The sequence below is a fragment of the Oryza sativa genome, chromosome 8, assembly GCF_034140825.1.
Source record: "Oryza sativa Japonica Group chromosome 8, ASM3414082v1".
Lineage (NCBI taxonomy): Eukaryota > Viridiplantae > Streptophyta > Magnoliopsida > Poales > Poaceae > Oryza > Oryza sativa.
In genome coordinates, this window is record NC_089042.1 from 3,744,092 (window position 1) to 3,754,149 (window position 10,058).

The 10,058-nt window shown below is 42.7% G+C and overlaps 2 protein-coding genes across 2 annotated transcripts; one reads left to right on the forward strand and one right to left on the reverse strand.

Annotated features, from left to right (window-relative positions):
- The first annotated feature begins 229 nt into the window (after positions 1–229).
- On the forward strand, positions 230–1,199 carry LOC4344734 (uncharacterized). The gene has a single exon (XM_015792681.3). It carries the CDS (start codon positions 395–397, stop codon positions 983–985), a length of 591 nt encoding a protein of 196 aa, XP_015648167.1. The 5' UTR covers positions 230–394; the 3' UTR covers positions 986–1,199.
- A 72-nt stretch (positions 1,200–1,271) lies between these two features.
- LOC4344735 (acyl-CoA-binding domain-containing protein 1-like) lies at positions 1,272–3,430 on the reverse strand. The gene is made up of 4 exons (XM_015792682.3): positions 3,362–3,430; positions 2,511–2,628; positions 1,720–1,782; positions 1,272–1,607 (listed from the first exon to the last, which is right to left on the reverse strand). The coding sequence occupies exons 1-4, from the start codon at positions 3,371–3,373 to the stop codon at positions 1,525–1,527; spliced, it is 276 nt and encodes a 91-aa protein (XP_015648168.1). The 5' UTR covers positions 3,374–3,430; the 3' UTR covers positions 1,272–1,524.
- Between the last annotated feature and the right edge of the window lie 6,628 nt (positions 3,431–10,058).

Here is a 10,058-nt window from a genome sequence, read left to right on the forward strand (position 1 = left end):
TCTACATGGAGGCAATAGAAGATTTTGTTCCAGTTAATAACCCCAGCCAAACCAAACAAAAACAAAGAATGACACATACATGAAAATGACAAGACCTACAAATCACTATCCTCTATGCCATCTTTCTCTAAAATCAGTTCATCTACCAGCTTTAAGCAGGTCCCTACCTCAACTAAATTCCAAGACAATTGACATCAGGACACAAGCAGGTAGTTAAAATTAGTTGGAACAAGATGAACACTAATCCACATTTCAGAAACTAAATATTATCAAACCTGGACTTTTTCACTGCTAATGCTACTTACAACTGAGTAGTACTAAGTAGTGTGCTTAAAAGCAGCAAGAACAGAAGTAGCATAAGAAGCAGAAAGAGCTCAAAGAAGAAGAGGTGATCATGAGCTACTACCGGGGTACCTCGCCGGCGTGGGGGCTGGGCCGCCGCGGCGGCGGTGGTGGGCCGTCTCCGGTGGTGCCACTCCTCATCGTGGTGGCCCTGGTCTGGGTCAACTACAACGAGACCCTGACGGAGTGGTACGACAAGGCGGCGAACCTGCCGGGGACGGTGGCCGACAATGCCGTCACCCTGGTCGCCGCCGGCGGGCTCCTGCTGCTCGCCGCCGTGCTCCTCAGCCGCCGGAGCGAGGTGGTGGTCGTGCCGGTGGCGATCGTGCTATCCGTGATGCTGCTGCAGAACATCATGGCGTTCTTGGTCCTGCTGCTGGTGGTCGCCTACTTCGCCGGAATATACTACTACCCGGCGGACGCCGCCAAGTACGGCGTCACCGCCGGCGGCGAGTGGTGCGGCGGCGGCGGATTCTGGTCCGGGCTGGGGTTCTACATGCTGCTGCTGCTGTGCCTGGTGCTGTGCGCCATGTTCGCCGACGAGGGTGTCAGGTGGTGGATTCCAGGGACGCTGCTGGCTGCTTCCCTGCTCTGCCTCAACCTCTTCTCAGGTGGTCAGGTCTTAGGCTATGGACATCTCTGAAGATTTCATCCTTTTTTTTTCAGGAGTTCTTGGCTTCTTGCCATTGCCAGATGAGATCATATGCATGTGTAGAATGAATGAACATGATGAGTAAACAGTATATATGTGTGCAGTGCGGTGTTGTTGATCTATCTAACTATGAACAATTAAGCATTTTCATTTTTCATATAGATATGTTTTTGGCCTTCTGATCAATAGATCTTTTTTCTCTTTAGATTGTGTTGTCTTCTGAGATTGGAATATGATCCAGGATATGATGGTTATTACTGCTTATGGTTACTTGAAATTGGGGCATGTAACTGGCTTGACAACCATTATTTTTCTATTGTGCAGTACACAGCCAGAGAGATGAAAGATTACAAGATAATATGATTCATAGGACTAATAGTCTTCATAAATAGATGGATAAATTATGCAACAGTACACAAAGAGGTACATAGTTCACATCCCGAATTGATAGAATGGTAAGTTGTCAGCAACCAGATTAGCATAGAGTTGTTCAGCTGACAGAAGCCATGTAGCATAGAGTTCATAACTTCTTAAGAGGCTGCAGCAGCAGCCTCCTCCAGGAGCTGCTTCACCTTGGTGATGTAGTCGCTCATTGCTTCCTCCTTCGATTTGCCTGCGAAGATTGCAAAAAGTTCAGTTCAGTAGCACGGCGAAACAGCCCAACAGTATTAGAATGGACAGACAGGAAAACATATTTATGTAAGGACAGAGAGAAGTATATGGACCTTCAACAGCTTTCCATGCATCCCATTTCGCCCTGTCCCTCTGGGCGAATATGCCAGGACGAGCTTCAGAAGATTATAGAAAAAGAAATAGTTAGCAACGTCATCGTGAAATATCTTCGTTAACACAAAACACAGTAACAAGTTAATATAAAGAACTGTTGGCAAGGTAGATCAGATTCATATAAGAATTGACTAATTGATTACAAAAGGGACATGAGGGCAATAGATAGTTAAAAATTTGGAAGTAGCAGTGAGATTTTACAAGTTTGACAAAGAAATAGATAGTCAAAACACATCTAGCATGTAGTAACTTCTACTACTTTTCAGCACAAAACCAAAAATATAGATAAAAACCATGACATTTCACAAACATGTTGTGAAAGGACATAATCACACTAGAAGACTGAATATGGACAGCTATCAGAACTCAGAAGCTAGATGCAGCAAATTTCTATGTTGTAGTGTGCAGGTCAATATCAATGGTTGCACTTGTAAATTACAACTCTACAAAAATGGGGAAGTACTCAATACTACATCCCAAAAATTTTGATGGGAAAGAATGGTCTTGTTTCAAATCAGACAGATTTTTTGGGGGAGTGATAAAAAAAATCATGGTGATCTATGAGATCTTGTGTTAGGATCATAATCCATGGCATGTAAAACTGTACCCATGTCTCTGAATGTAATCAAACACAGCAAGTCATTAACTCAAGAATTGTGTTACACATCCAGAACATGCCTGGCAAAACAGAAGTAACAACTGAATAATACCAAATATTCAGTATACATACCAGTATTGACATCTCCAACGGTGGCCTGCTTGTAGAGTCCATAGAGGATAAGCTTGTTCTCGTTGCTAGTGCTCTCCGGCAAGGTCTTCGCCTTCTCGGCGTACTGCTCAAAATCCTCCTGCAATTGGATATCAGTCACAAATTGTAATCGGATCATGCTTCAGTCACACTGTCACACTAAATCTTTCTTCAGAAGTTGTAATGTTAAGCCGCAAAGCAATGGAAAATTACAATTCAAACGGAACAATTGCAGCATCTTAAACAAGAAGATTGCATCTCATAGATCTTTTGACAAGACTCACTGAACGAATCAGACAAAGAGATGAGAGATGTGTAATAGCAGGGAAGAGTCAGATCTAGTCTCTACGGCCAGGGGCGGATCCAACTAACTTTTCGGGGAACAAACAAACTGTTACCTGTATTAAGGTTAAGGCTCTGAAATTAAGGGAAGAGCTTCTTCCAGATCTAGAAGAGAAGCTAGGGTTAACGAACGAACACAAGCAAATTCCAGACCCGATGGGAGAGAGAGATGAATCAGAAAGAGGATGTGATGCTCATCATGATCCTCTCCCCTGCTCTGCTCGCCGCCCCTCCCCTGGTCAGCAGCGACTCGTCTTGGCGGCGCAAGGAGCGGAGGAGACGGGAGATTAAGAATTTCTTTTACGCCACAAAGGGAAGGGGAAGAACAAGAATTGTTCTAGGCTAAATCTAAGGTACAATACATTTTACACACAGAATAAAATCAATCAAACAAACGAGGGAGCAGACGATGGTAAAGATTTCTTCATCTTTATAGCGGTATTAAGCGTAGAAACGATGATGCTGGTGGATTGAGAGAGTGATCTGCATACCTGCAGACCCATAGCGGCTTAAAGTTTTTCAGATTCTTCTCTTCTTCTTTTCTTGGAATTAACGCCGGCGCCGATCAGGAGAGTGATCGGATCTGTTTTATAGCGAGGTCTGGGAATGTGTAGCATAGCACCAAAATCCCTGATTTTTATTCTACTTATGAACAAGTCCTTAGCCTGAAGCACAATTTTATTTTTTTTTTCAGGAAAGCCCTCAGCGTGATTTCTTTTTTTTTTTTAAGAGAGAGATAAATGTTGCTGTTCTTGTACCAGAACTGAAATTTTATGTGCTGGATTAATTTAAAATGATATGAGAAAACTTCAAATAAAAACCTAACTGTCGTAGAGATCTTCAGCAAAAGTTTGTAGATGTTCTGTTTTCTCATTTTATATTCAGCACTGATGCAATTATCTTGTAAGCAGCATTAGTGTAATGCAGACTGTAGCCAACTGTTTTGGCATTATGTATTGAAGAGCAGCAGCTAATATAACCTACACCAACTGCTTCTACACTCTACTAATAGCAGTAACATGCAAGCAGGAGTTAAGCTGATCTAGGCCAACTGCTGTCTTAGCCAAAGCACTCTGCCTACAATGGATTATACCACTAAATGTATCCTACTGAATAAATTACTCAGTCACTAACTTATGCTCCATTCAATGATTGACGCAACCTGTTCTTATATTCATTTTCTCTGTTTTTCGTTCTTTATTTTATTCATTTTGTAAGTCATTGTTGTATGGGCAAAGCTAGCTACATCCTACATGTCTATCTTGGTCACCGTAAGACATATGAAAGTAGATCCTCTAACTTAACTGCACATGCAGTTGAGTCACTGACATGTGAGTCCCACTTTGCTATGGCCCATATGTCAGTGACTCAACTGCACAGCAGTTAAGTCAGAGGATCCCTTTCCAAGACATATATATATCCAGGTTGTATGATAAGCTCGTGAACTGATAAATACATATGATGTATGATTCGAGTACGTTGCCCAAAGAGATCAGATCATATGATGGGCAAAATCAGACAAAAAAAACTTTTTGATCAATTTTACAATTGAAAACATATTCTAGCAAGAGAATGCAGCAGTCCAGCCGAAAAGAACGGCAGGAAATCCATCAGTCATTTTTTTCCCAAGTGGTGCAAGAGTGGGCACAGAATATCATCCCCTTTCAATCTCTACAAGATTAGATCAGATCCGAAGATGCCATGCCACATTACCACAATGCAAGATTGCCAGCCCAGCAGTGGCTACAATTCAGTGCATTTATGTTTTTTTTTCTTTTTTAGAGCATCAAGCAACAATCGATTCCAAGGTCCACAATCCACACACTGAACCTAGCAATCCTCCTTTTCTAAAAACAACTTATTCCCACAAAGCTACCAGCCAAATAGAAACAATGAAATTCCACTCAAACAGGATAGCACCTAATGATTGCATAATCTGCACAAATTACAGCAGTCAACTCAAACCATGCACCATGCAAGGCTTGTCAAAAAGTCCAGTCAAGGTCAGATAGAAACTACTAATCTCAGTTGATATCACTTGCAGACAAAGCACAAGGTTTTTCACAGTAGTCACAGAAACATTGTAACTCTGCACTGTAGAATCTCTATAATCAGTAGCAGCACTAGGAACAGGCATGTATATGTTGTACTACATGCATAATGCATCTTAGCAAACATTCCTGAAGGTGCACACACAGCACAGAGTAATCGGACACAACACATGGATGGAATCTCATTCGATAGCAGAGCATGCAAATCAGTACCAAATACTCCCTCCATTCCTAAATATTTGGCGCCGTTGATTTTTTTAAACATGTTTAATCATTCGTCTTATTCAAAAAATTTAAGTAATTATTAATTCTTTTTCTATCATTTGATTTATTGTTGAATATACTTTCATGTATATATATAGTTTTGCATATTTCATAAATTTTTTTAATAAGACGAATAGTTAAATATGTACTGAAAAGTTAACGGTGTCAAACATTTAGAAACGGAGGGAGTATCAAACAGAAGGGTATGATGACACCAAAATGATGATAAGCTGGTCTCTATTTCCAGCACAAAAACAAAATTTAGATTTAGTGCCTGATAGCATCCACTAGCTGCTGAATATAACGAAACAGATACTATGTCCGGTCACTTCACTTCTCTTCCTTCTGGCGGGCACCAACATGGCGCTGGTTCATCCTCTCAACACGGAGCTTAATTAGCGTAGGCCTTGAACGCCTTCATCTCATCGGTGACCTTCACAGCCTCAACCGAGCGCTTCTCACCGCGAGCAATAGGCATGTAATTAATCACCCTGGACCTGGGTGGCAGTGGCAAGCTCCTCGGCAGTGGAATCACCAGCCTGACACAAGAGCTAGCACAATCAAGCTCAAAACCAGATCTAGAAGACAATACCTTCGATAAACATATACAAGGAGTCAGGGACAACAAACTGCAGCCATACCTTGCCCTTGTTTAGTCCCCAGAAATTTTTACATCATATTGAATCTCTGGACAATGGAGTATTAAATATAGATAAAAATAAAAACTAATTGTACATTTAGGGAGAAATCGTGAGACGAATATTTTAAGTCTAATTAGTCCATGATTAGCCATAAATGCTACAGTAACCTACATGCGCTAATGACGAATTAGTTTAGGCTCAAAAGATTCATCTCACGGTTTTCATGCAAGTTATTAAATTATTTTTTTCATTCGTATCCGAAAACCCATTCCGATATCCGTTAAACATTGACACTCAAAAATTTTCTTTTCGTGAACTAAACAAGGCCTATGTCTTAAACCTCTAGACATTAGCCTGGAGCCCTCAAGTGAGCGGTTCTTGCGGCGGTGGTCCACGGAAATTCCAATGGTCGGAGTATACTTCTTCGGGATGTTCGCAGCCTATGATTATAGGAGAACACCATCAACACAAATATAAATTTACATATGCAAATGTATTTTTTTTCTACAGATAAGAGCAAGTTTAATAGTATAGTCAACTACTAGCTCCAAATTATCTATAGCCAATATAATAGCCAATTCATACAATAGTTGCTTACTATACTATTAATACATAGTCCTACTTGTCATACACACATTAAGTCTTAGAGTCCGTGCTGCAGCTGGCTATAGATCCGTAGTCCGCTGCTCTTCTCTCTCTTCCTTTATCTCTTTAAAATATGTTTATAACTCGCTTATAGCATGCTATTGTACCTGCTCTAATCATGGCCGGAACACACTCAAAGCATTAGACAATGAAACTAGAATCTTAATCCAAATTTAAATGGCATTCAACACTTAGAGAAGGGGAAGGGGGTTTCTAATCTACTGACAAGACAAAGTTACTTATCTATTATCTACAAGCAAACAGTTCAGATTTAACCAAACAGAGGCCCTGATCAGATCACACATCAAAATTTTTCACCCTATCATATCGAGCGTTTAAACACCTTCATGAAGTATTAAATATAGGCTATAAAAATAACTAATTGCACATATTGTGACTAATTTGCGAGACGTTTTAAGCCAATTGCTCCATGATTTGACAATGTGTTGCTACAGTAAATATTTGCTAATAACGGATTAATTAGGCTTAATAAATTCGTCTCGTAGAGTCGCAGTTTACTGACGGATTCTGTAATTAGTTTTTTTTACACCCTATATAATACTCGATGTGACACACAAAAACTTTACACCCCTGGATCTAAACACCCCCAGGGTCCAAAAGATACACTAGATTGATAAGGGCTACTCAAATATAGTGGTACAACAAGGACATCACCTTCAGCACCTCAAGGATAAAGCCTCTCCCAGCCCTCGACTTCATGTTGTACTTCAAAGTCTGGCACTGCACAATGGGTGGTCCACGAAAATTCTAATGGTCGCGCGTCGTCCGGGTGGGGTTGCGGCGGTAGTGGGGGAGGGGAGGGAGACGGGCGTCGAGGATGATGCTAAACTCGCAGGAGGCATTGGTGTGGGCGAGCATCACCTCCTCCATGTGTCTCGCGGAGTTGCCGCGGCGCGTGCGTTGGTCACGGTGGAGGCGATGCTGGAGGAGCTCGGGCGGTACCAGGTACCGCCGCGCGGGATGACCGCGGGGCATCCGACCCCAGCCACTTCATCTTCAACCATCCGCTGGCGAGGTTATGAGGATGTGGCGGAGGAGGGTAGGAGTGGACGGCGTTGGCGGAAGAGGGAGTCGGCGGGTGGGGAGAACGAGAGGATGCGGCGGAGAAGGGAGAAGACGAAATCAGAGCCAGAGGCCTTAGCAAGGAGGAAGGAATGGACGGCGTCGTTGTGGCGGTAGGACGAGACACCGTCTCCCCTTCTCCCGCATTGGCCGTCGCCGCCCCAGCATCGGCCGCCCTCCCTCTCTCCCACCTCGCACCCGCGGGTCGGCCTGCCCAAAGAATATTGAGAGAGAGAGAGAGAGTAACCGAGTAGGTGGTGTTCTTTTCTCCCGAAGATGAATAGATGAAGATTAAGTTTTTTACGCAAAAGAGGTGGCATTAACGTATGATTGATTGAGTTTTAATTATTACAAACTTGAAAAATAGATTAATATGATATTTTAGAGCAAATTTCATATAGAAAGTTTTCACACGAAACGCACAATTTAGCAGTTTGAAAAGCGTGCCACGAAAATCTTAATCTTCATCCAACTCTTTGTTGGAGAAAAGAACGGGACCTAAGGGAGAGAAGAGAGGATGAAGAGAGATGGGAAAAAGAGGGAGTGATAAAGTGGACACACTGACATACGGGACCCATGCTGACTCAGCTGCCACGTCGGATAAAACCGGGTCAAAACCGTCTAGGGACCCAAAGTGACCCGGTTTTATAAGTTGAGGGATCCCATATATCTGGTTTTGCGATTGGGGGATAATTTTGTAATCCGATGACAAGATGAGGGACCTTAGATGTACTTTTTCCGGCCCAAGTATAATTCTTCCTCTCCTGTTGATGTTTCTCAAAAAGAAATAAGTCTATTTTAACTCCCTCATCTCGTACCCTTGATCAATCCCATCCCCCAAACCGCAAAACCAGGTATAACACCTCCTTCATATTTAAAAACTAGTGCAAATCGACTCCTTTAATGGTTTCGAAATTGGTTTTTGTAGGTGGGGCCATATATTTTTGCCATACCTCATTGTCATGTGAGCCCCACCTATGAAAACTACTTCCGACACCACCGAATGAGTTGATTTGCACCGGTTTTCAAAGATGGGGGATGTGTTATACCCGATTTTGCGGTTGGAGGAGGCGATTCGATCAAGGATAAAAGATGAGGGATGCGAAATAGACTTATTCCTCTCAAGAAACAAGGGCATTTTGACTCCAAGGGTCATATCCATAGTGTGATTTATGGATGGGTGAATCGTGGATGCAAAGTTCTATGAGTAAATAAACATGAGTTATGTTTGTCCACAAACTTAAAAAAAATACATATTATACCCCCCATAAACTAGTTAAATGTATTAGCATCAATCCAATATTTGATGTGGCATGTCATAGAGATGCTCACATGATACCTTTGCTAACATGTTAGGGCATGACTATAGTATTGATTTTGTATAGTCGGACAGTAAAGGATGCTCATCAAGATATAATAAGGAAGTAGGAGACAATGGTTTATACAGATATAAGGATTGATCAGTACAAGGATGCTCGCGAAGGTGAGCTATGAAGTAGGAGGTAATGGTTTTTATACAAATCGAGCCTCCTAATGGGTAATAGCAATCTATCGTGTTTATATGTATTGATCTACTATAAATACTCAATAGTATAAGGTGAAGACCCTAATCTAGTATAGTCTAAGTCAACGGGACTCCTAGCAATGACTCTTAGCAATGTGGAAATGACTCGGTATTTCTCCTAGTGTCAACTTGGGATGACTTATCTGTTTCATCATTCGAAAGATTTTCCCCTCTCTTTCTAGGAGGTGATGTCTTACATACTCTCTAGGTGTCACTTTATCCAAGTAGAACTCAAGAGACGTGTTATGTTAGAAAATGCCTTCTAGTTGATTGTATTAGCATTTTAGCAAAACATGGTATGTGCAAGAGCATGCGGCAGAGTTATGTGGAAATGTGGTGAGTTAAAAAAAATAAATAATAACAAACAATTTCCAAAAAAAATGGTGAGAGAGAAAAGGGGTTGGATATGTTGGAGCTACCAGGCTGTGTGGTTGTGCCTGGATCAAAAGGTGGAGTTTGTCACTGGAGCCCCGTAACCCAACCAAGTTTACAAAAACTTGAACAAAAATTTCAAACTTTTAAATATTTCCACTACCTACCACAGTTGTCGGTGACATGAGACCGGGAGTATCATGACTAGAGGCTTGGGCAGCCGCGGTCACCCACGTGGCCTGACCCCCTTGGGGGGGGTCGGGCCCGAGGGTGACGTGGCCACCCCTTCCTCCGTCTCCCCGAGGGGTCGGGCCGCTCCCGTTTCGACCCCGAGGGCTGGGGCGCCCCGACCCTCTGTGGTTCTGGCGCCACGTGTATGGGTTAGGTGAACACAGCGGGGCTCACCTAACCGCATTTATTACAGTTTGGACGAGCGCGCCACGCCGCATTTAATGCAGCGCAGCGCGCTCGCTTATCCGGTCCGTGACCGGTCGCAGTGTGTGACCGGTCACAGACCGGTCAGATCGCGGGTTAGGTGGCAACAGGCGGCCTGTCACACGCCTCGCCC

Coding starts and splice junctions, on each gene's coding strand:
- LOC4344734 (XM_015792681.3), top strand. CDS start 395: ATGAGCTACTACCGGGGTACCTCGCCGGCGTGGGGGCTGGGCCGCCGC.
- LOC4344735 (XM_015792682.3), bottom strand. Junction 1,783..2,510: donor CGTTGGAGATGTCAATACTG/GTATGTATACTG, acceptor AATCTTCTGAAG/CTCGTCCTGGCATATTCGCC. Junction 1,608..1,719: donor TGCATGGAAAGCTGTTGAAG/GTCCATATACTT, acceptor CAATCTTCGCAG/GCAAATCGAAGGAGGAAGCA.